This window comes from Pelophylax lessonae (assembly GCF_965119305.1).
Source record: "Pelophylax lessonae genome assembly, chromosome: 13".
NCBI classification, from domain to species: Eukaryota; Metazoa; Chordata; class Amphibia; order Anura; family Ranidae; genus Pelophylax; species Pelophylax lessonae.
The window spans coordinates 60,719,272-60,745,658 of record NC_138780.1 but is presented as its reverse complement, the minus strand read 5'-3'; the positions used below and the strand labels follow the sequence as shown (position 1 = coordinate 60,745,658).

The 26,387-nt window shown below is 49.2% G+C and overlaps 1 protein-coding gene across 1 annotated transcript in view; it reads left to right on the top strand.

The window, feature by feature from the left end:
- NUSAP1 (nucleolar and spindle associated protein 1) overlaps positions 1–26,387 on the top strand; it is a 588,385-nt gene that overhangs the window by 460,213 nt on the left and 101,785 nt on the right. Inside the window, exon 9 of the mRNA XM_082242852.1 lies at positions 14,018–14,134. Coding sequence (XP_082098978.1) covers positions 14,018–14,134 — 117 coding nt within the window. The remainder of the gene's footprint in view (positions 1–14,017; positions 14,135–26,387) is intronic.

The following is a 26,387-nucleotide window of genomic DNA, read 5'->3' as shown; positions in this document are numbered from 1 at the left end:
TGGTGGAGTGCTGGGGAAGCCCTGTGCTCAGGGGACTTGGGCGCCGGAAGAGTCTCCTTTGCCGATCAATATGCTGGAGCTGAGAACGATCAAGCTGTGCCTGCTTCACTGGACGAGTTGGCTACATGGCTCTCTGGTTCAGGTCCAGTAAGACAATGCCAAGGCCGTGGCTTACATCAATCATCAAGGGGGCACCAGGAGTGCCCTGGCAGCCAAGGAGGTGGTCAAGATTCTGGTATGGGCGAAACACAGTGTTCCGACTCTTTCCGCAGTCCACATCCCGGGTGTGGAGAATTGGCAAGCGGATTACCTGAGTCTTTGTGTTGGATCAGGGGGAGTGGTCCCTGCATCCGGAGGGCTTTCATCTCCTGTGTGTCCGACGCCACAGACATGATCTATGCCTTATCTCCGCTCATTCTCCTGCCAAAGTTTCTTCGCAGGGTGGCGATTGAGGGCATTCCGGTTGTTCTGGTGGCACCAGAATGGCCTTGGCGATCTTGGTACGCAGACCTGGTATGAATGGTCGTGGATCCTCCATGGCGACTTTCTCCACGGGAAGATCTACTGTCTCAAGGACCGATCTTCCAATCTGCTTACTGTCGCTGGCTTTAACGGCTTGGCTGTGGAAAACAAGGTGTTGAGGAATAGGGACCTCTCTGACTCAGTGATTCCTACCCTTTTGAAGGCCAGGAAGTCGACATCTAGGAAGATCTATTATCGTACGTGAAAATCGTACATTTCATGGCCTGAATCGCTGCAGCTGCACCCGCGCTTGTTTTCTATAGTTCGGCTTTTGGCCTTTCTGCAAAAGGGGTTGAGCAGCAATTGGCGTTGGGCACTATGAAAGGTCAGGTGTCAGCCTTGGCCATTTACTTCCAACGTCCGTTGGTTACTAATAGCTTGATTAGCATTTTTATTCAAGGGGTGCGTCGTCTGACTCCTCCAAGGAGATCTCCGTTACCTCTATGGGATCCCAAGCTGGTTTTGTCTGTTCTTCAAAAGCCTCCTTTTGAGATTAGGGAGATTTCTCTGCTTTCCTTGTCACAGAAGTTTTCCTTCCTAGTGGCTATTACTTCTGCTCGCAGAGTATCTGAATTGGCGGCTCTGTCCTGTCGTTCGCCTTATTTGGTTGTCCACAGGGATAAAGTGGTCCTCCAACTTAATCCGTCTTTTCTCCCTAAGGTGGTGTCGAATTTTAATCTTAATGAAGACCTTGTGTTGCCTTCCTTATTTGCAAGGCCTAAGCATCCCAAGGAAATTGCCTTGCATTCTTTGGCTGTGGTTCAGGCAATAATGGTTTACATGGCGGTTAGTCCTTTAGAAATGTGGACACTTTGTCCTCACAGCTGTCCTCGCAAAGGTGTGCTGTGTCTGCTGTGACCATTTCCAGATGGATCAGGCAGACGGTTGTTCAGGCTTATTTACTAAAGTCAGGTTCCTCCTTTCCCTGTGAAGGCGCAGTCTACTAGAGCGCGAAGTGCCTCTTGGGCCTTTTGCCATCAGGCCTCGGTTGTACAAGTTTGTAAGGCAGCGACTTGGTCGTCTGTACATACTTTTACTAAATTCTACAAGGTGGATTTGTTGGCATCTTCAGGTTTTGCAGGCTGTTTTGTAAGAGAATGTTTTTTGTTTCTCTTAGGGGTCTCCTGTTTGGTTGAGCTTCTTGTTACCCAGTTGGCTATGTTTAGCCTTTGAAGTTTGTTACTTTGTGCTTGCGTTCTTCCCACCCCTCATGCCTACACTGCTTTGGGATGTCCCGTTCAGCTAATGGAGATGAGGCTGCGTCTGTCAATGGACGACAGAAGAAAATACAATTTTTTAAGATCTTACCGTAAAATCGTATTCTCTTAAGTCCACTGACAGGCGCAGCACCTGCCCCTCTAATATGGGGATGTTTTTTTCTTCACTGCTTGCAACTAAACTGGTTGGCTGAGTGTGTGTGGGTTATGCCTGCGGGGACAGCCCCGTGGGCGTGTACATTTAGATTTTGCCTGCCTAGGCTACTCCTGCAGGGAGGAGCATAACCAATTCAGCAAATGAAGATGAGGCTGCGTCTGTCAATGGACTTCAGAGGAAAAGATTTTACGGTAAGATCTTAAAAAAATCTTATTTTCTCTATCGTTCATTGACAGACGCAGCTCCATATCATCTTAGACCATTGGGTTATGCTCCTCCAATCAGGAATAGGCACTAGGCAGTAAAAAGCTTTACCATGCCCTCTTTGCAGGCATAACCCCACACACTCTGCTACAGCAGCCAGTTTGTTTCTGCCTAGTTTAGGAATAGGACCTAGTTCCCTGCTGGGACTTCGATCTTGGCTATTAATAGCGAAAAATTATTTTGTGTTTTTTTTTTTGTTTTTGTTTTTTTTTTCACTAGTTTGAGTTCCTGGAGAACTACAAGCAACATCCGGCTCTGGTTTCGGACTGGATATTCTAGATCCTTATTGTCTCCCAGCCTGGCCAACGAGCGTGAGCAGATTATAGTCCAGAACTAGGCCTCGCCATGACAGAGCCCTCATGGATGGGGACGAGCCTGTGAGTGGACAAGTCTCGCTGTGACGCGATCGACCCAACCTACCCCCAGGCCCCCCCTCCCAGAGTTGGGTAGGAGCTGGCTTTGCCACTTGCTCCAGTAAGGGGGAGATAGATGCTGTTATTGTTAACCAGGCTTTCCGGATCGCACATGGGGGTCTTTGAGCAAGTTCCCGGCCCCCTGGGGATTAGATACTGGGGCAGGGATGTATTTTGGGCTCCCTGTGGTGGCTATAGGTTTAGAGGGGGAGCGGCTGTTTCTTCATCTGTGGGTCTGCACCTCACGTGGTTGGATTCGGCCGAAAATTGAGGGCGTGGCTTGTGGCCTACTCACAGCTGTCCGTATACCATGCCAAGCTGTCAGAGTACCATGTCAAGCGGTCCAAAGTGCCTGACTGAGCTGACCGGCGAATGCCGATGGGATCGCCTCACAGGGCCGGATCGGTCAGAAAATTGTCACGGCTGTCCGAGTACAATGCCAGGCTGTTCGAGTGCCTGACTGAGCTGACTGGCGGATGCCGACGGGATCGCATCGCAGGGCCGGATCGGTCAGAAAATTGAGGCTGCGGGTTGCGGCCTGCTCACGGCTGTCCGAGTACAATACCAGGCTGTTCGAGTACCATGTCAAGCTATCCGAAGTGCCTGACAGAGCTGACTGGCGGATGCCGACGGATTGCCACACGTGGTCAGGTTTGGTCCGAAAACTGAGGCCACGACTTGAGGCCTACTCGCGACTCCCCGGGTAGCATGTCAGGCTGTCCGACCTGCTGATTGAGCTGATGACGGAGGGGCAACTGGATCGGGCCCCAAATCTAGGCTGCGGCTTTGGGGCCTACTCGAGGCTGGCTGACCGAGCTGCTCACCAGGCAGTTTGAGCTGCTGTCCAGGGTGATAGAGCAGCAGATGGGCATCTGCCCTTCCCCCTCCCCTCCTCTGGGGGGTGGACACACAGACTGCCTGGTGCTCCCCTTTAACCGGGGGACGCTGTGGGGGACATTGTTGTGTGGAGGTACTTTGCCTTCGCGTCTGCGTCACGGTGGGCCCCCTCTTCCCCTTTATAGGGTGCTATGTCCTCTTATGTCATTTATGGTCTTTAGCCGGTGTCTCCTGGTTGGCGACCTCCCCTGCTTGTTATGCTCCCAAGGTGAGCTTAGCATATAGCGACTCTAATGGGTCTGCGTCCACGCACTTCGGGTGCTCTGCAGTGAGAATAATTCCTTTTTTACTGCACATGCAAGGGCGCTGGTGGATTCACTGATTGCATCAGTGCAGAAAATTTTAACATGGGGGCACTGGTTCCCTCAGGGCCTGCAGAACTTCTAAAGGTGGCAACGGTACTCCCTTTTCCCACCTACTGTGACAAAATTGTCGCGCGTCAGTGGCGTTGTTCTAAACGCAATAATGGTAACCACACATGGTGTGGCTAAAAAGCTGGTCTGCGGATCAGTCTTCTAAAAAGGCTCTACAGATCTCCCCTTTTACGGGGGACCGCCTATTTGGGTCTTTGTTGGAATCCGCTAAAGGCAAGTCACCGGGTAATAGACGGGGGCCCTTATTTTTCAGCACACAGGTGGCCCCTTCCTGCCTTTGGCACGCAGGAGTAAGGGGTGATTGTGATGGTTGCCTCTCGGGAATGCTTTCAGGGATTCTATTCAAACATGTTTACTGTGCCCAGTAAAGCAAAGTACGTTCAATTCTGGACCTCAAGGCTCTGAACTGCTTTGTGCGGGTACAGAAGTTTTGAATGTAATCCATTCGAATGAAAGTGGCGTCTATACACCAAGGAGACTTTTTGGCCTCCATAGATATCAAGGATGCAAATCTACACATCCCTATCTATGCTGGGCACCAGTGTTTTCTTCACTTCGCTGTAGGAGAGGAGCATTATCAATTGTAGCGTTACCCTTTGGTCTCGCCTCCGCCCCCCAGGGTCTTTACCAAGGTCCTGGCTCTGGTGTTGGCATTACTGCGCCAACGGGGGATCTCGGTACTTGCATACCTAGACAATCTCCTATTAAGGGCGGACTCTCATTCAGCTCTGTTCGGCGACTTGACCATCACTGTACGGCTCTGTAAGAGTTCGGTTTAAAAAAATCTGCCCCGATACCTTCATTAAGACTGGATTATCTGGGCCTGACTCTGGATTCCGCTTTGGCGAGGGTCTTTCTTTCTCCGGAGAATCTGCACAATTTGCAGGGTGCGATCCGTTTGCTGTTGGCAAACAATCTGTCCTCTCTGCAGACTTGCATACAGGCTTTGGGTCTGATGGTGTCAACCTTCGAGGCTTTTCAGTTTGCTCAGTTCCACACAAGAACCTTACAAAGGGAGATTCTCATCAAATGGAACAAAGATACAAAGTCCTAGGACTCTTTGATTCGGTTGAGTCATAACACAAAGACTGCTTTACTATGATGGCTTCACTCGTTGGCACTATGCCAGGGCAAGTCCTTCCTTCCATTGGACGGTGGTAACCTGTCAGGCTGGGGAGGAGTGCTGGGGAAGTTCTGCGTCCAGGGATCCTGGACAGTAGAAGAGTCCAAACTTCTGATTAAATATTTTGGAGCTCAGAGCGATAAAGCTTTGTCTGAGCCACTAGACAAATCATCTGCAAGATTGTCAGGTCTGGATTCAGTCGGACAATGCCACGTCCGTGGCTTACATTAGTCATGGGGGCACCAAGAGTGTCTTTGTGGCCCGGGTGGTGACCGAGATCCTGGAATGGGCGGAAAAGTTTGTTCCATCCCTCTCTGCTGTGCACATTCCAGGTGTAGAGAACTGGCAGGTGGATTACCTGAAGAGTCAGGTGTTGTATCAGGGAGAGTGATACCTACAACCGGAGGTGTTTTCTTCTCCTGTGTGTCCGGTGGGGGACACCCGAAATCAACCTGTTTGCTTCTCGACTCAACGAAAAGGTGCAGAGGTTCGTAGCCAGGTCTCAGGATCCGCTGGCTGATGCCATAGACGCACTGGTGGCTCGTTCGAGTCAGTCTCGGCTAATTTATGCGTTCCCTCTACTAAAACTTCTGCAGAGGCTTCTTCACAGGATAAAAGTGGAAGAGGTTCCAGTCATTCTGGTGTCCCCAGGCTGGCCTCGCCGGTCTTGGTACGCAGACCTGATAAGGTTGGTCGCCGATGCTCCTTGGAGACTTCCTCTCAGGGAAGATTTGCTGTCTCAAGGGCCGATCTTCCATCCTGCTTTACAGTCGCTGGCTTTAACGGCGTGGCTGTTGAAAGGCAGGTATTGAAGGATAGAGTTCTTTCTGATTCAGTGATTCCTACACTACTGAAGGCCAGGAAGTCTACTTACAAGAAGGTCTATCATCGCATGTGAAAATCGTACATTTCATGTTGTGAATCATTGAAGGTGCACCCTCGCTTGTTCTCAGTGGCTAGGGTTTTGATTTTTCTTCGAAAAGGTGTTGAACAGCGGTGGGTTTTGGTCACCATCAAGAGCCAAGTTTTGGCTCTTGCTGTGTTTTTTTTTTTTCAACGTCCTTTTAGCTACGCATGCCCTGATTCACACTTTTATTCAGGGGGTTCGTCCATATGGCTCCCCCGAGGTGATCCCCCCGCTACTTCTGTGGGATCTGAATTTGGTATTCTCTGTTCTTGAAAAACCTCCCTTTGAGAACATTAGGGAGATTCCTTTGCTTGCCTTGTCTCAGAAGGTTGACTTTTTGGTTGCTATTACTTCTGCCCACAGAGTTTCTGAATTGGTGGCGTTGTCCTGTCGCTCACCTTATCTGGTGGTCCACAGAGACAAAGTGGTACTCCGACCTAATCAGTCGTTTCTTCCTAAGGTGGTTTCTGATTTTCATTTGAATGAAGACATTGTGCTGCCTTCACTTTGTCCTAAGCTCAAGCATTCCAAGGAAATGGCATTGCATTCTTTAGATGTGATGCAGGCAATCAGAGTTTGCCTTGGGGGCTAGTCGTTCAGAAAATCACATGCTCTATTTCTCCTTACCGAAGTATCTCGTAAATGTATCGCGTCTGCTGCGACCATATCCAGATGGATCAGACAGATGGTAGTTCAGGCTTATTCGCTGAAGGGTCAGGTTCCTCCTTTCCCTGTGTAGGCGAATTCTACTAGGGCGCTGTAACGGAACAGGGCACCCCTTACTGGGTACCTCCGTTGACAGATGCTCCTAGTGCTTCCCGAGGGGCTCCAAGCACTCCACCAGATACCGTAACCACTTCAGACCCCACGAACCGCCGCAGCTTGGTTATGGTCTCGCAATCTCCTACCCACCCTGGACCTACGACAAGGCTCCAGGTTCCTGTGGGTGAACCTCTCTTTCCCCAGAGAGTGCAGCAGAACAAGCTCTTACACAAGCTTAGTGATTCTCTAAGGGAGTATGGAAGAACATAGCAATCCCTTGCAGCAGATTCCCCCAATAAGAGACAGGACTCTAGATTGAGGGTGAATTAACTCTCTTCTTCTTTATTGAACAGACTTATATACAGTTTTCCCCCACAAGGTTACCACCCAGGTGGACCTTGTTGAAGACTGGACGTGATATTCACAATCCAATAGGAACAGAGTTTTACACTCTCATACAGTGTACACAAAAATATACAATGTGGGACTCCCCCCCCCCCCCCTCCCCCTCAGCATCCAATCCTTATACCTATAAGTTTCTCTTACGGCAGACAGAACAATGGGAGGTCATTAACATTTAACAATGCGAAAGGGCAATTCACATTCCCTCTCAATACACAACAAAAGGAATACCTGTCTGACATTGAAAGATATGTAATATACACAGCATTTAGGAATTACAGATTTTATGGCAAATGGGAATAAATCTTTATGTTCCTATATGGAGATATTGCTGGCAAATATGACCGTCCCATCTGAAGCAATTCAAACCATTAATTATCTTTTTTTATCTTCCAGTGACGGTGAATACTGTCACAGGCACTGAGTGCTTCCTGTGCTTTTCGCCATCAGGCGTCAGTGCTGCAAGCTTGCAAGGCGGCAACCTGGTCATCAGTGCACACGTTCACAAAATTCTACAAAGTAGATATGTTGGCATCTTCGGATGCCTCATTTGGCCGCAATGTTTTGCAGGCTGCGGTTTAAAGAGAATCTTTTTTGTTTCTCTTTGAGGGTTTTTTTTTTTTTCTAGGTGAGCTCCAGTTGTTCCTGGTTGAGCTCCATGTTACCTGGTTGGCTAAGTTTAGCCTTTGGGGAGTTAAGTTCTTTTTTTTTTTTTGCATTATCTTACCACCCACTCATGAAAATGCTGCTTTGGGACATTGCAATGGTCTAAGAAGATATGGAGCCGCGTCTGTCAATGAACAAAAGAGAAAACTGGATTTTTGTACTTACCGTACAATCCTTTTCTCTGAAGTTCATTGACAGACGCAGCACCTGCCCCTCTGTTTCTGTGTGAATGGGTTTTTTTTTGTCTTCTAAACACTGCTTGCAACAAAACTGGCTGCTGTAGCAGAGTGTGTGGGGTTATGCCTGCAGGGACAGCCCCCATAGGCATGATAAAGCTTGTTCCTGCCTATTGCCTATTCCTGATTTGGAGAGCATACCCCAATGGTCTAAAGATATGGAGCTGCGTCTGTCAATGAACTTCAGAGAAAAGGATTTTACGGTAAGTACAAAAATCCAGTTTTTTGCAAAGTCTGCTGCCTCAGGTTTTAGGATGGCAATTTGCATATACTCTAGAATGTTAGAAATAATGATCAGATGAATTGCAATCAATTGCAAAGACCCCCTTTGCTGTGAAAATTAACTTCATCCCATAAAAAAACGTTTCCACTGCATTTATGAAGAAGGCTTTAGGGTGCCCAAGAAAATCCAGCAAGCGCCAAGACCGGCTCCTATAGTTGGTTCACCTGTGTTATTGGGGCACCACAAGTGCAGTGCTTGCTCAGGAATGGGAGCAGGTATGAGTGAGTATATGTGCACGCACAGTGAGGCGAAGACTTTTGGCTCCTGGCCTGGTTTCAAGATGGGCAGCAAAGAAAACACTTCTCTTCAGGAAAAACATCAGGGATAGACTTAATATTCTGCAAAAGGTACAGGGATTGGACTGCTAAGGACTGGGGTAAAGTCATTTTCTCTGATGAATCCCCTTTCTGTTTGTTTGGGGCATCTGGGGAAAAAACCTTGTTAGGAAAAGAAAAGGTGTTCCCTACCACCAGTTCTGTGTCAGGCCAACAGCAAAGCATCCTGAAACTATTCATGTGTGGGGTTGCTTCTCACCCAAGGGAGTGGGCTCCAGGGCCCCTGATAGGCCAGTACAACCAGCCCTGTTGTACTGGGCCCGGTGACCTCAGCTCGGCAGGGGGGGCCCGGGCAGCCTCACAGACAGCACAAAATAAAATGACATACTGGCTTTCTAAACTACACCCGCGCTCAGCTGCTCCTGCTAGCTTAGGGGGATATATTATTGCTGTCTTCCGGGCCCCTCCTCTCTGATGATAAGGAAGTAGAGGGACTTTTTTCTCATTTTCGGGCACATGCGCAGACTGTACTGGCCGCCGACCTGCCACTGCGGCTGCCTGTTTCCTTCCCTGGCGGAGTGATCCGCTCAGCTCCCCACTCAGTCAGTAGTTGGTCAGAGAGACAGAAAGCATGAGGCTGTGAGGCAAGCGGTGGCAGCAGGCAGCTGCTCGGGGTAGGTGAAATATATACTACAGTGCACTGTATATTTCTATATGTCACCATCCATATTACCATCTACAATACACAGGCAGCAGTCAGCAGAGGTTCTCTGTCACAGTGTGTCACATAGCATGTCTGTTGGGTGCTGATTTTGTTAACTCATTGGTCATAAGTTAACAAGGTCAGCACCCAACAGCCATGTCCTGTGACACTGCGACAGTGCCAGCCATGATAGAGCACCTGCTGACTGCTGCCTGTGTGTTTAAATTCTGATGATCTTAAGCTCCCTGTGTTGATGTTTGTTATCAAGGCTTTCACACAGAGTGGGATCTGTTTGTTCAGAGGGGTATCTGTCCGCTAGGGCTGAACGATAGTGGATGTGATATCAACTATCGTGCTGCAGGCGTGGGCGATTGTCACATCGCCGAAGATACGATATTAAGGCATAGGCATTAGGCAGGGAGAAGTCGGGACTCGGGAGGACTCACACTGATTGAAGCAGAACACAGTCCGTCCCACACGTTCAGTCTGCCTGCAGCTAGGCTAGTTCTCCAGCTGATGGTAATATGATCCTAGAGTGAGGAGCTCAGCTCCTGCCTGTAACCAATCAGCGGCTCCTAGCTCACTTACACTGAAGAACTGGATACAAACTTGTAAATTTGTAACCGTTCAGACTGAAGAGTCAGTTCACTGAGTACACCATGGACGGATGCCATGTCAGGCGGTGTTCTTCTATCTCCTGCCACCATTGATTCCCGACCGTGTGCCTAATCCACACTGACTGTCACTGTCAATCCCTACAATAACAGTAACCCTGGCCTGCCCTGGCTGTATGGTGCAATCTGCAATTACTATCAGAAGAAGGCTGCGCTGCTGCAATACTTCTGTGATTTCCTCTCAATATCGCAATATATATCGTTGAAATAAAAATATAGCAATGTACTTTTTTTTCCAATATCGTGCAGCCCTACTGTCCACTGATCCCCCACTGAGCGGAGTGGGCAGATGACAGGTCTGTGACCACTCAGCTTATGTAGAGTGGACACGGACACAGCCCACTCTGCTCTAAGGATGGCTGGTGTAAAAAAACGGATGTCCGTTTACACCCGACTGCCCCCTAATTTGATCCGCTAGACAAAGGGGAACAGATCCCCCTCCATTTTGTTAAGCGGATCGGACTGGAGGTAGGCGGGTGTAAATGGACACAAGTATAGAGGGTCAGATTAGGTCCACCTGTAAAATGGACAGGCGTATCTGATCAGTCCTGTTATGTGGACCCACCCCCAACCTTTTCCCCCTAACTGCTTGCCGCCCACCCTCAGTCAATTTATTGCAGCAGGGTGGCACGGCAGGCTGGATCGCATACTTGTACTTCATCCAGCCTGTTCCTGCACTTTGCTTCAAGGCGGGGTCTGGGGAAGGGCCAGGGGCTGGGTTGAGGGTGGGACTGAAGGGGGCCCCATCAGGTAGGCTGTATGGGGCCCCATGATTTCTATCAGTGGCCCTGGTGGGCTCACTCATGATTTTGCCTAAGAACACAGCCATGAATAAAGAATGGTACAAAATCCTCTGAGATCAACTTCTCCCAACCATCCACGAACAGTTTGGTTGGGAACAATGCCTTTTCTAGAATAATGGAGCACCTTGCCATAAGGCATAAGTAAGTGGCTTGGGGAACAAAACATTGACATTTTGGGTCCATGGCCAGCAAATACCACAGACCTTAATCCCATTGAGAACTTGTAGTCAATCCTCAAAAGGCAGGTAAATAAAAAAAAAACCCCACAAATTCTGACAAACTCCTATCATTGATTATGCAAGAATGGGCTGCCATCAGTGAGGGTGTGGCCCAGAAGTTGATTGACAGCATACCAGGGCGAATTATAGAGGTCTTGGAAAAAAAAGGGTCAACACTACAAATATTGATTCCTTGCATAAAACTAATGTAGTTGTCAATTAAACCTTTGACACTTATAAAATGCTTGTAATTTTACTTCAGTATACCGTAGTAACATCTGACAAAAAGATCTAAAAGCACTGAAGCAGCAGACTTTGTGAAAAGTATTATTTGTGTCCTTCTCAAAACTTTTAGCCACGGCTGTATACCAAGTAAAGGATTTTACAGGTAAGGCTCCATGTACACGGGACGTTAGAAAAAACGTCCTGCAAAGCTATTTCTGACGCCGGGAAAAAGCAGCTGTTAAACGTGCTTTCAGTAGCTTTTTCCATTTGCGTTATTGCACGTTTGGCCACGTTGCTTTTAGCAGCGTTTTTCTGCCTCCATTCAAAATCAATGGTTCCCTATGGGAGCCTATTGATTTGAATGGAAGGCGCACCGCAAGTCAGATCAGGATGATCCGACTTGCGGCGCGACCTGCACTGTGAGAATCTTGAGGGGGAACTCCACCCAAAAATGGGAAAAAAATTGCGTGGGGTTCCCCCCCAGGTTCCAAACCAGGCCCTTCGGGTCCGGCATGGAATTTGAGGGTAGCCCCACGCCGAAAAAACGGCGTGGGGTCCCCCCCAAAATCCATACCAGACCCTTATCCGAGCATGCAGCCCGGCAGGCCAGGAAAGGGGAGGGGACGAGCGAGCGGCCCCACCCCCCCTGGACCACACCAGGCCACATGCCCTCAACATGGGGGGTGTTGGTGCTTTGGGGCAGGGGGAGCTCTGCACCCCCCACCTCAAAGCACCCTGCCCCCATGTTGATGAGGACAAGGGCCTCATCCCCACAACCCTGGCCGGTGGTTGTGGGGGTCTGCGGGCAGGGGGCTGATCGGAATCTGGAAGCCCCCTTTAACAAGGGGGCCCCCCAGATCCCGGACCCCCTCCCTGTGTGAATGGGTATTGGGGTACACTGTACCCCTACCCATTCACCCCATAAAAGATAGTGTATGTAAATAATGACAGGAGACGTTTTGGAAAGTTTATTAAAAATCTTCATCCGGCTCTTCGGGGTCTTCTCCTCTCCGGGGGTCTTCTCCTCTCCGGGGGTCTTCTGCTCTTTTGCTGTCCGCCCTTCTGCTATCCTCTCTTCTTGTCTTCTCCTCTCCGGGGGTCTTCTGCTGTCTTCTCTCCGTGGGGTCTTCTGCTCTTTTGCTGTCCGCCCTTCTGCTGTCCTCTCCTCTCCGGGGGTCTTCTGCTGTCCGCCCTTCTGATGTCCTCTCTTCTTGTCTTCTCCTCTCCGGTCTTCTGCTCTTGTGCTGTCGGCTGTCGGCTCTCCTTCTTCCTCCGGTCCTCCTCCGACGACGTCTCCAGCGATTATGCCGGCCTCTGGTCTCTGCAGCTTATTATATAGCCATTAGGGGCGTGGCCGCCAGATGACGTCATCGGGAGACCACGCCCCTTGTGTCACATGTGACGTCACATGTGACACAAGGGGCGTGGTCTCCCGATGACGTCATCTGGCGGCCACGCCCCTAATGGCTATATAATAAGCTGCAGAGACCAGAGGCCGGCATAATCGCTGGAGACGTCGTCGGAGGAGGACCGGAGGAAGAAGGAGAGCCGACAGCCGACAGCACAAGAGCAGAAGACCGGAGAGGAGAAGACAAGAAGAGAGGACATCAGAAGGGCGGACAGCAGAAGACCCCCGGAGAGGAGAGGACAGCAGAAGGGCGGACAGCAAAAGAGCAGAAGACCCCACGGAGAGAAGACAGCAGAAGACCCCCGGAGAGGAGAAGACAAGAAGAGAGGATAGCAGAAGGGCGGACAGCAAAAGAGCAGAAGACCCCCGGAGAGGAGAAGACCCCCGGAGAGGAGAAGACCCCGAAGAGCCGGATGAAGATTTTTAATAAACTTTCCAAAACGTCTCCTGTCATTATTTACATACACTATCTTTTATGGGGTGAATGGGTAGGGGTACAGTGTACCCCAATACCCATTCACACAGGGAGGGGGTCCGGGATCTGGGGGGCCCCCTTGTTAAAGGGGGCTTCCAGATTCCGATCAGCCCCCTGCCCGCAGACCCCCACAACCACCGGCCAGGGTTGTGGGGATGAGGCCCTTGTCCTCATCAACATGGGGGCAGGGTGCTTTGAGGTGGGGGGTGCAGAGCTCCCCCTGCCCCAAAGCACCAACACCCCCCATGTTGAGGGCATGTGGCCTGGTGTGGTCCAGGGGGGGTGGGGCCGCTCGCTCGTCCCCTCCCCTTTCCTGGCCTGCCGGGCTGCATGCTCGGATAAGGGTCTGGTATGGATTTTGGGGGGGACCCCACGCCGTTTTTTCGGCGTGGGGCTACCCTCAAATTCCATGCCGGACCCGAAGGGCCTGGTTTGGAACCTGGGGGGGAACCCCACGCAGTTTTTTTTCCCATTTTTGGCGTGGAGTTCCCCCTCAAGATTCTCACAGTGCAGGTCGCGCCGCAAGTCGGATCCGACTTGCGGTGCGACTTCCATTCAAATCAATAGGCTCCCATAGGGAACCATTGATTTTGAATGGAAGAAAAAAAACGTATAACGTGGCTGAACGTAGGTTCATCACGTTCAGTCACGTTTAGTCACGTTCGGCCGCGTTTCTGCGTTTGAAACGTCGGGAAACACACGTTCGAACGCAATATAATTGCGTTCTAAAAAAAGTCCCTGAACGCAACTGCCTGCAAATGACTGTAAACTACCATGTGTACATGGACAGATAAGATAACATGGAGCTGCGTTCAGGGACTTCTGAAAAAAACGCCCAACTGCTCCTAAACGTCCATTTCCAGCGTCCCGTGTACATGGAGCCTAAGGCAAGTCCTTTTATTCTGGACTTCCAGGGTCTTTAAAATTGTTAAACATACGAAAATGTGCATTAACTGTATATGTTTTTTTCCCCTGATGTACACTTACTCTTAATATTGTTTTGTCTCTTGTAGTTACTACTCCCTTCAAATTTACTGTGCAACCTACAACAACTCCAAGCACCAATAAAAAGCTAAAGTTTGATCTTCAGGCAAGTTTGGCACAGCCACTTTGTTATCAGCCCCACAAAGGTGAGCATGGATTAAATATTCTAGATTCATTAATAGAAAACCCAGTCTGTAGGTTAATTTCCTTTGACTGTCTGTTTGCTTCTTCAATTTAACGTAACCAGTAAAACAATCAGTTTCCTGTTCAATTCTTTTTATTGGTCTAACTGCAAAAGAAGGTAAACAGGTATGCCCATGCAAGGACCAAAACACCCTTAAACGAACATTTAGATAATTGCAGAGGAAAAAACAGCATATGTGGCAGTTAAATACGGATACAAGCAATAGAATGTCTACACAGAAATTAGGGCTGCATAGATGAATCAGGGTGCCTGAAGGGGGCTCATAAACTCCAAAATGAGGGGGGGGGGGGCTATTTCCCACAGACTTGAGTGTGCACTTATACAATAGGCTAAAAAAAATAGTTCAGACTAGAAGGATTCAAGGAAGAGGATTAAGCCATGGTTCCCATATTTTTCTCTTTCATTCATAGACGGAAACAGCTTCTGGTATTCATAACCATTGGGTTATAGTGCCCCCTACAGAAGTAGGACACTAGGCAGAAAACATTTCTGGCTACACCCATGGGCAGTCCCATAGAGTATACTCCCTCTCTGCTATAGCCACTCAGTTTTTTTCAGCCTAGTCAAGAGTAAGGCCCTAGATCCTTGCTGGGATCTTTGGTCCTGGCAAAATTTTTTGGATAGAAAGTTTTCCTCCTTATTTCCTGCAAGATCTACAATCAGTTGCCGGACTGAGCAACGGCTGGATAATCTAGATCCAGTGGTCATCCCAGTCTGGCCGTGAGAGCGCAGGCCTCAGTGAGCGCTAGGTCGGCCGCGACATAGCCCCCACTTGACGTGGGCTGGCCCTGCGAGTTAAACATCTTGCGAATTTGGATACGACCTGGCCTCGGCCTGAGTTGCAACGTTCCTCCTGGCCGACAGCCCCCCCCCCATTTCGATGAAGAGGAGGATCTGTCTGGAGCGGTGTCCGCTTGGTTCCTGGTATGGTGAGTAGCTGTTTTACCTCAACCCCCTGGAGGAATTTGGAGTGAACGTGGGCCCCTCCTTGGGATGGTTGGAACCCCAGGTTCCCCTCCTTACCACATGCACTCCTCTCTTTTGCAGAGTCCCTCAGCCTGCCACCCCCTGTGGCTGCTTTTGGTGGTCTGGCCATTGCCTGGGGTGGGGGCAGAGCGCTCACTGGCGATGGGGGCTGGGGGGGTTTGCCCCTGGCGAACGGGTAATCGACTGTGCTGGAGGGGTTGTACCTGGCGGGGGCTCCTCCCTGGATCCGTCCGTGAGGCCTAGTCTTCCTCTGGGGTCCCTCAAGGTGGCCGCCATTTTGTTGTAGCCTGTGGTTTTCTCTACATGGCGACCATGTTTATGTAGTCTGGTGGCCATTTTCTTGTGGTTTGCATTGCAAATAGCAGTGGCTATGATAGTGGGGCCTTTTGAGCGACGATTTTGGCAGTGGGAGCCCCTCCTGGTTATCCCCTGGCACTGAATCCTGGTTTATTTAGCTTCCTGATGGCTGCACGTGTAGTGCAGATTCCCCTGGTGGTTGCAGGTGCCTGTCGGCGGGTGGTGAGTTTGGTGGGGTCCTCTCCCTTTCTGCTGATGATCGCTCTGTACCTTGTGCTTGGCGATCGGGTGGTGCTGCCAGCGTGGTGGGGGTTTTTCCTTAGCAGTATGTTACACTTTTTTGTGGGGTCCCCCTGATGACTCATTGAGTCTTTGGAGCACATTTCCCCAGCTGATCTCCTCTCTGAGGCTGCGGGGCCCTCAGGGTCCCAGCCATCCATCCATGCACTGACGGCGGTCTTGGTGTCCTTTGTGTCCCTGATGGAGGCGGCTTGCAGGCAACGGGCTTGCAAAAAGCGACCCTCGCCTTCCCCTATCTCATCTGTCTCGTCAGATCCTGAATCTGATTTGGTCACCGCAGATGTGGGTCACCCTTCTGGGTCAGCTACCACGTGTCTGGAATCCTCTGATAGTAAGGATGATTCCTCCACATCTGCGACCACGCAGGAAAAGGCACTGGTGAATGTACTGATTGTATATGTGCGTGAGACCCTGAAGATGGAGGACGCAGCTGAAGCTGCGATGGAGACGCAGGTACCCTTTGGCACTCACTAGTCATCCAGAGCGGCAAAGGTTTTTCCTTTTCCTGCCTATTTTGAAAGAATTGTCGCTAAAGAGTGGGGACAACCAAAGCGTCCCCTTGGGGTCCCTAAGTGCTTTACTAGGTGTTACCCCTATGAGGAGTCCCTTCTTAAGAAGTAGACGGTACCACCAGTGGTGGATCCTCCGGTTTCCAGATTAAACAATGCAACCATGATTCCGGTTGAAGAGTCCCCGGCCTTTAAGGACCCAGCTGACTGGAAGGCGGAGACTGTGGCCCACACTATGTACTCTTTAGCTGGTTCTGCAATGAGGCCGGTATTCACCAATTCCCTAGTGTCGCAAACTCTGACCGAGTGGGTTAAGATCCTTCAGAGTAACCTCGAAGGGGAGCTGATCCCCCCTGCCTTTGCCGAGCTGGCAGACCAGCTGGTCCAGGGGCTGCAGTTTATTTGTGATGCTTCTTTGGATTTGGCTCCCCTGATGGCTCGCCTCTCTGTTTTGGCAGTGGTTCTTCGGCGTGTCCTTTGGCTCAAATGCTGGTCTGCGGATCAGACTTCAAAAAAGGCCTTGACTGATCTTCCTTTTAAAGGAGACCGTCTGCTTGGAGCTACCCTGGATGACATCAATAAAGGTCTCACAGATGGGAAGAGTACTTTTCTTCCACAAGCTACTAAGGGCAAGGAAACTCGTCATAGACGTGGACCTTCCTTCTCGGCTCACAAGAGGTTTTTTTCATCCCTCAGGGTTGGCTGACAAGGGCTCAAAGTCTTTCAGGACCTCTGCTGGAGGATCCAAACAAACCTGGTCTGGCAAGCCAAGATTTGACTTCTCCAGACCTGCGGACAAGGTTCTTTCTGCATGAAGGTGCACTCTAACCCCTATCTGGGGTGGAGGGACGTCTTCGCTGTTTTCCGGACCCGTGGACTTCCCTGGTGCAAGACAAGTGGGTCCACAGAGTCATTCGATACGGCTACAAGATAGTTTCGCTCTTGTACCACGCCAAGGTTTTTTAATTCCAACCTGCACCCAGGGCCAGATTAACGTAGGGGCTATTGGAGCTGCAGCTCCAGGCCCCTACCTTTATATAGGCCCCGGGTTGGCCATATTCACTGTTACCGCTCTTCTGTCACTTGTAAACACAGAAGTCTGGCTTCTATGCTCGCTTCCCCAGTCAGCTCCCTCAGAACCTCCCCACACAGCACGAAGGCCGGACAAGGAGGGACAGTTGCCGATGCATGGATGTGTTTATGGGCTTCAGAGACAGCATCCCATGTTGAATTAGGCATGCATGACTGCACCCTTCCTCCTCTGGGTGCATGCCAAGGCACGGCCCTTAAGGCCCTTCAAAATCCTCAGCACCAAGCCCATGATGCTCTTAATCCGGCCCTGCCTGCACCTGTCCCCAAACCACTTACAGGGTCTGTTTGGGACGGTACAAGGTTCCGTCAAGGGGTGATTGTCCCGGTTCCGACTTAGGAAGGTTTTCAGGGTTTTTACTCAAACCTGTTCACAGCTCCCAGGGAGGGAGGCAACATGCGTCCAATCTTGGACCTCAAGGTGCTAAACTGCTTTGTACGGGTACAGAAGTTGAGAATGAAGTCTATTCGAATAGTGGTGGCATCCCTGCGTTAGGGGGATTTCCTCGCCTCTATCGATATCAAGGATGCCTACCTTCACTTTCAAATATGTGCCAGTCACCAGCGTTTTCTCCGCTTTGCTGTAGGAGAGGAGCATTATCAGTTTGTGACGTTACCCTTTGGTCTCACCTCCGCTCCTCGGGTCTTCACTAAAGTGTTTGCCCCAGTGCGATACTAGGTTACTTGGACTATCTCCTTCTGCGAGCGGAGTCTCCCTCTGCTCTGGTGGAGAACCCGGAGATCACAATACAAACTCTGCGTAAGTTTGGCTGGACTCTGAATTTTCATAAGTCTACCCTGGTTCCGTCCACAAAGCTGGACTACTTGGGCCTGACTCTGGATTTGGCCATAGCCAGAGTGCTCCTTCCTCTGAACAAACTCCATAAATTGTAGGCTGTCATTCGCCTCCTGCTGTCCAAAGAATTGTCATCCCTCCAGACTTGCATGCGGGTGCTGGGCCTGATGTTGTCTACATTCGAGACAGTTCCATTTGCACAGTTCCATACGAGATCCCTGCAAAGGGATATTCTGACCAAAAAGGACAAGACTCTGCAGTCTCTGGACAATCAGATCCGGCTGATTCGGGGAACGAAAGAGTCCCTGATATGGTGACTTTGCTCTCCGGCACTTAGACTGGAAAGATCCTTCTGGAAGGATGCCAGTCTTTCCAGCTGGGGAGGCGCACTCAGCAAGTATTCTGCTCAAGGGATCTGGACGCTGGAAGAATCCAGACTACCGATCAAGGTCTTGGAACTCAGAGCGATCAGACTGTGTCTGGATCATCGGACAGATTATCTTCAGGGATGCCCAGTGCGCATTCAATCTGAGAGTGCCATGGCTTATGTCAATCACAAAGAGGGCACAAGAGGTGTCCTGGCGGCTCCAAAGGTAGCCGGCATTCTAAGGTGAGCAGAACGGTTTATTATTCCAGCCCTTGCCACCGTACGTGTTCCCGGGGTGGAAAATTGTCAGGTGGATTACCTCAGTCGGCAGGAGTTTGACTGCTGTGCGTGGTCCCTTCATTGGAGGTGTTTTATCAGGTGTTTTATCAGCTGTGTCTGCAGTGGGGCACCCCCGAGGTGGATCTGTTGGCGTCTCGGCTCAACAGAAAGGTGCAGAGGTTTGTGGCTCGGTCAAGGGATCTGCTAGCTGATGCCACAGATGTGCTGGTGGCCCAGTGGGGTCAGTATTGTCTGCTTTACGCCTTCCCTCTTCAAGTTGTTGCAGGATCAAGGAAGTAGGGTTTTCAGTTATCTTCGTGGTGCCAGACTGGCCTCGCTGGGCTTGGTTCGCAAATCTGGTGCGGCTGGTCGCCGTCATTCTTTGAAAGCTTCCTCTCAGGGAGGATCTGCTGTCCCAAGGACCGATCTTCCATCCTGCTTTAGTTGCTGGCTTTGACGGCTTGTCTGTTGAACGCCAGGTGCTAAAGAATAGGGTATTGTCTGAGTCTGTGATTCCTACACTGTTAAAAGCTAGGAAATGGATTTCTAGGAAAATCTTCTATTGTACGTGGAAGACGTACATTGCGTGCTGTGAGTATCCTGGGGCTCCTCCTCGCTCTTTCTCGATGGCTCGGATTTGACCTTTCTTCAACGGGGGGTTGACCAGAAATTGGCCTCGAGTACCATCAAGGGTCAGGTATCGGCCTTGGTGATCTTTTTCCAATGACCTTTGGCCACACTCCCTGGTGCGTACTATTCTTCAGGGTGTCCGACATTTGGTCCCTCCAGTGCGGTCTCCGTTATCGCCTTGGGATCTTAGTTTGGTGCTTTCAGCTCTCAAAGAGCTTCCCTTTAACATATCCTGGAGATTCCCCTGATAACGCTGTCCCAGGTGGTGGCGTTTTTGGTGACTATCACCTTTGCGCGCAGGGTATCGGAAGTGGCGGCGTTATCCTGTTGTTCACCTTATCTGGTGATTCACAGGTATAAGGTGGTGCTTCGCCCCTGTCCGTCGTTCTTTCCTAAGGTGGTCTCTGATTTTCATTTAAATTAAGACATTGTGTTGCCTTCCCTCTGTCCCAGACCTAAACGTCCTAAGGAAATTACCCTGCATGTCTTGTATGTGTGATTCGGGCAATTAGGGTGTACCTGGCAGCTACGGAGTCTTTTAGGAAGTCAGACTCTCACTATTTGTGCTTACGGACAGGTCTCAGAAAGGGTTGTCCATTTCCTCTGCTACCATTTTCAGATGGATCAGACAGACGGTGGTTCTGGCCTATTCCATCAATGGTCAGGTTCCTCCTTTCCCTGTCAAGGGTGCTCAGTGTCTCCTGGGCCTTCCGTCATCAGACGTCAGTGACGCAGGTTTGCAAGGTGGCCACCTGGTTGTCGGTGCACACTTTCACGAAGTTCTAAAAAGTGGATGTGTTGGCATCTGCTGGATGCTTCTTTTAGCCGCAAGGTTTTGCAGGCTGCTGTTTTGAGAGGACCTGATCCTTTTTGAGAGTGAGTTGTTTTTTCAGGTGGGCCCCAGTTGTTTGGTTGAGCTCCTGTTGCCTGGTTGGCTAATCTTCTAGCCTTGGGGATTTTTTGTTGTTCCCACCTCAAATGTTAACACTGCTTTGGGACATCCCTATGCTGTGTCAGTCAATGAATGAAAGAGAAAATGGGATTTTTGACTTACCGTAAAATCCATTTCTCTGATGAAAACTACAATAGAGGGGGCTAGGTGGGATTTAAAGGTGCAAATGATGGAGAAAAATCTGAATTCTCAAAAAATACACATTTTATTAAACATATAAGATTAGGACAAGACACAACATTGATTAAAATGTTAAAAGCACAAAAATGCACTCGATTATATCAACTCTGAGGTGATATTATCGAGTGCATTTTTGTGCTTTTAACATTTTAATCAATGTTGTGTCTTGTCCTAATCTTATATGTTTAATAAAATGTGTATTTTTTGAGAATTCAGATTTTTCTCCATCATTTGCACCTTTAAAATCCCACCTAGCCCCCTCTATTGTAGTTTTCATTTGTTTCAGGGATGTGGTGCTTCTCATTGTCATAAACCTCTAGCAATATTTCCCAAAATTCCATTTCTCTGATGTTCATTGACTGACACAGCACCCACCTGCTCTGTGGAGTTATAATTCTCCTGACTCTTCTTGTAACAAAACAGGGAGAGGGAGTATACCCCTGGGACTGCCCATGGGTGTAGCCAGAAATATTTTCTGCCTAGTGTCCTACTCCTGTAAGGGGGCAGTATACCCCAATGGTTATGTATACCAGAAGCTGTGTCCGTCAATGAGAGAAATGGATTTTTTGGTAAGTCAAAAATACCATTTTAGTACTATAATCTGTGAAGCAGAACTTCTCTCTCAATCAACATTTACTATTTGTGATTCTTATGCTGCTAGTATTAGTAAAACTTTTTTTTTTTTTTACATTTATTTAGTTACTTCCTGGTTTCCATGCCTAGGCTAATGTCATACACCCCATGAATTTTCATAGAAGGAAGGGCTTTCTCAGCTAAACGCACCCTTCTGACTGCATGCCTGATGGATTCTGGGAAGTAACTGCTATATGAATTATCTGCCCTTAGTCAATATGGCCACTGCCAGAAATGCTAGAGAGTGCTTTTCAAAGTGATTTGTCAACAAAAATAAAGCATGGAGACATGGATATGTGGATGAGTTTGCTTTGAATTTTAAAAATTATTTAAATAGGGTGTGGCCAAGACTGGCATGTGAGAGGACGCTTCTTCCAAAGCTCCTGCAGCCAATCCGGTAAACGATCCTCCCCCAGTCTGCATACCTACATTAATCCGAACAAGCAGGATAGGACTTGGCGCATCACACACACACCTATATAGCATCAAGGGGTATGCAGTTCATGTATAGTCATTAGTCTGGTGTAGTTGATGGCTGAAATAGATGACACTCAGGGCCGCACTTGACTGCACTTAAGAAAGGAGCGCGCATGCCCTGCGAGGCTACTGCGCACGCTCGGAAACGCGTTGTGCGATTGGCTGCTGGATCTGTCACACTGGGCTCCCCTGTCTGTCGCTGCCGGATGTACTGAGGAGCAGGGCGCCCTTCTGAAGCCGCCGGCCATCCTACCAAACTGTCCCTTGGCTCACCAGGCGTCTCTCTGCGGAACAGAACACCTTCCCGAAGCCACCCGCCATCCTACTATCTGGTCTCTTGGCCCTCCAGGCATCTCCCTCCTTCACCATCTCCTGCATCACCTCTTGGAGCCACAACATCCAGCCGTGGACCCCTGTGTTCCTGCAGACCACCTAACAGATTAGCTATTTTATACCGTTTTAAATGTGAGCAGTTTTCCTGTACCTGCCTTACCCTTTTAATCTGATAACACTTAGAGGAGCTCTGCTTTTTGTTTTTACCGACATTAATCCGGGTCACATAGCTCGATAAACCTCTAAACACCAATGTGGACCTGCCGCCAGCCATCCGCACACACAAGGAGCAAAGCGAAGAGCCGGGCCCCGACTGCCAAGATGGCGCTGCCGGGGCCATGCCGATGGGGACATACACCGCACAAAGAAGGGGAAAGATGCCTGCTTGAAATTTACAAAAGTCCCTGCGGATCAGAGTAAGGATCCTCCCAGGGACATGTTATATTACACCCAGAAGCTGTCAGGGGCCCTGGGGACAGAGCGGATGGATGTTTCAGAGGGCCCTCCAGAATTAGGGAGCAGGATCAGACAGCCTTATCCCCAACTAGCTTTGATTCCCTGTCTGCAATACCACAATCCACATCTATGCAGGATATAGAGATTAGGAACAACTCACTCTGGCTGACATACTTAGGGCAGTAAATAATTGTACTGCATCTGTAAGGCCTCTTTCACATGGGCGGTTGTTCTGCCGCTGGTAAAAGCATGTGTTTGTTATCTTGAAATCCCAAGACTCAAAGCACAACGATAATTTGCGATGTACATTACGATTACTTGCATTTAAATGCGGCTGCGTTTAGCTGCGGTGGAACTTTTTTGTCATTTCCATAGCAACTATGTTTAATTTTTTGTCCCTTCACTACCCATAGTGCATTTTTGCCCACCCATTTCCTGTGTCTTTGTTCAGTGCCTGTTTTTTTGTTCAGTGAGAGGACTTCAACCTTTGTTGAAGAGTGAGCATTTATTATGGATTACGGAAGACATATGATTGCAATGCTCAAATTGCTGCTTATGACGATGAAAAGGAGGAGACAGATGGTTCTGATTCAGCAGAGGAGACGTCGTCTCTACTGGGTACATCCTTTGACCTCCCAGCATCCATCTATTGGCTACTTTGCCCTCATATTTGGAGAACTGCGTACTCACCAAGACAAGTTCTACAATTTTACTAGGATGTTAGTGGCAACCTTTGATCAGTTACTAGACCTTGGAAGAGGACGTCTGAACGGAAGGCACACCAACATGAGAAGAAGCATAAATGCGGAAGAACGGTTGCTATTGACTTCAAGGTAGGTTTTCAATATGTTGAACAGATGCTTACAAAATATGTGTAATTATCCGTCTTCAGATTTCTCATTTTTTCTCAATTATTTAATTGCAGATACCTTGCCACTGGAGCCAGTTTCACCTCCCTGCACAATCTTCAAATTGGAAATATCAACCGTGTCAACAATTGTGCATGACACTTGCCTCATCTTGTGGAAAGAACTAAAAAATTCAGTTACCCCAGAACCAACATCCAATGCGTGGGAAGAAATAGCTGATGAGTTTTGGGAGAAAACTAACTTCCCATATTGCATTGGGGCATTAGATGTTAAACATTTCAGGCTCATCAAGCCATCTAATTCTGGTTCCCGCTTCTTTAACTACAAGAAGTATTTCTCTATTATTCTGCTAGGACTCTATGATGCCAACATGAAATTTATAGCCTTGGATGTTGGGGCCTATGGAAGTTCTGGATATTCTAGATTATTTTGTATTTCTGTGATGGGTCAGCGTTTTCAAAATTGGGAATTTGACGTGCCACAATCAAGGCCTCTGCCTGGTGCTGCTGGTCCCGATATGCCTCTAGTAGTTGTAGCAAATGAAGCATTTTCTTTATCCACCTACCTTCTCAGGCTCTACACGAGGCATGGCTCTGATTCCAGGAAACACATTTTTAATTATCAACTGAGTAGAGCCCGCCGAACAGTAAAGTGTGCTTTTGGAATATGTACATTGAAATGGCGTGTTTTATTAACATCAATGCACCTGGATGTTGAGCATGCAGTGAATGTAGTTTTCTCTATCGTTCATTGACGGACGCAGTCCTCTGATCCATATCAGTAGGGTTATACTGCTCCCTACAGGAGTAGGACACTAGGCAGAAAAGTAGTTCTGACTACGCCTATGGGCAGTCCCGGAGGGTACACCCTCTCTCTTCCTGCATAGGATGTCAGTTTTAATCTGCCTTGTCAGGAGTAAGGACCTAATTCTTTGCTAGGATCTTTGGTCCTGGCATTAAAGTGTTTTTTCTTTTTATGTAGATAGTTTTTTTTATTAGCTAGCCTTTTTCTCCAGATTTTTTTCCTGTGAGATCTACAAGCAACTATGCCGAATCTGGGTGACGGGCTGGATAATCTAGATCCAGTGGTCACCCCAGCTGGCCAGCGAGCGCGCACATACCTTAGCTCTACACTGGGTCGGCCGTGACATAGTCCCACTGAACGGGGACTGGCCCCACGAGTTTAACGTCTCACAAGGTCACACACAACAGGGTCTAAGCCTATGTTGCAGCATTCCTATTTGGCCGACAGTCCCCCCACTTCAGCGGAGAGGTGTCCTGTCAGGAGATGGTGCCCGCCTGTTTTCCTGGAACAGTGAGTAAACATTGTCCTGGAAATTAATAGGGCTTGGAGCATAGAAACCTGCTTAGCGCGCCCAAGATTAATACGCACCAAACACCATTAATAGCTTGTACTGAAAAGTACAATGTACAGCTCTTTTGTATAAGGTTATCCAAGTGCTCGGCAGCAAAGAAATGAACAGACATGCTTGCTGTAGTCAATTCGATGCCATCTGGAGGGTTCCCTGTGAGTGACTGTCCCATCCAGGGCAGAGCAGGTTTATTTAACAAAAGGGGGTTACAAGGAGTGGCTTCAAAACCACCAATCACAGGACATGTATACATTCAAAAAGTACAAAGGAACTGTGGAGTAGATGCCCATGAATGAACACGACTGAACAAAGGGGCTCCCAACTGCCACAAGGAACAGAGCACATGGCTTCTCATTGTTCATTCATGTCAATCCATAAACATGGACCCATTACCTGTTAGTAGATCTCATCAAATATGATTCATATAAACCATGTTTAATATTGACCATTCTATTTGTTCCAGTTGATGAGGCTTTATCTGCATAAGACAATAGCAGCAGTTTTTCAGTCATACGGATCAAATATGACTAAAAGATGCCTTCCATTAATCTTGGTAAAATGATAAGAATTCCATATCACAAACATATCTCAGCAGTACGGGTATACATCTGTGCGATGGACTCTCTTTGCTACAGGTATTGTGCCATCTCATTTTAATGGAAGGTTTTCACTAAGGCTCCATGTACACGGGACGTTAGAAAAAACGTGCTGCAAAGCTAGTTCTGCCGCTGGGAAAAAGCAGCTGTTAAACGTGCTTTCAGTAGCTTTTTCCATTTGAGTTATTGCACGTTTGGCCACGTTGCTTTTAGCAGCGTTTTTTCTGCCTCCATTCAAAATCAATTCTTTCCTATGGGAGCCTATTGATTTGAATGGAAGTCGCACCGCAAGTCGGATCAGGATGATCCGACTTGCGGGGCGACTTGCGCTGTGAGAATCTTGAGGGGGAACTCCACACCAAAAATGGGGAAAAAAACTGCGTGGGGGTCCCCCCCCCCCCCCGGTTCCAAACCAGGCCCTTCGGGTCTGGTATGGAATTTGAGGTTAGCCCCACGCCGAAAAAACGGCGTGGGGTCCCCCCAAAATCCATACCAGACCCTTATCCGAGCATGCAGCCCGGTAGGGCAGGAAGGGGGAGGGGACGAGCGAGCGGCCCCACCCCCCCTGGACCATACCAGGCCACATGCCCTCAACATGGGGGGGTGTTGGTGCTTTGGGGCAGGGGGAGCTCTGCACCCCCCACCCCCAAGCACCTTGCCCCCATGTTGATGAGGACAAGGGCCTCATCCCCACAACCCTGGCCGGTGGTTGTGGGGGTCTGCAGGCAGGGGGCTCATCGGAATCTGGAAGCCCCCTTTAACAAGGGGGCCCCCCAGATCCCGGACCCCCTCCCTATGTGAATGGGTATGGGGTACACTACCCCTACCCATTCACCCCATAAAAGGCAGTGTATGTAAATAACGACAGGAGACGTTTTGGAAAGTTTATTAAAAATCTTCATCTGTTCTTCTCTGCTCTGGTCTTCTCCCTCTCCTGGTCTTCTGCTCTTTTGCAAGGTGCTTTGGGGTTGGGGGTGCAGAGCTCCCCCTGCCGCAAAGCACCAACACCCCCCCCTGCCGCAAAGCACCAACACCCCCCCCCCCCCATGTTGAGGGCATGGGGCCTGGTATG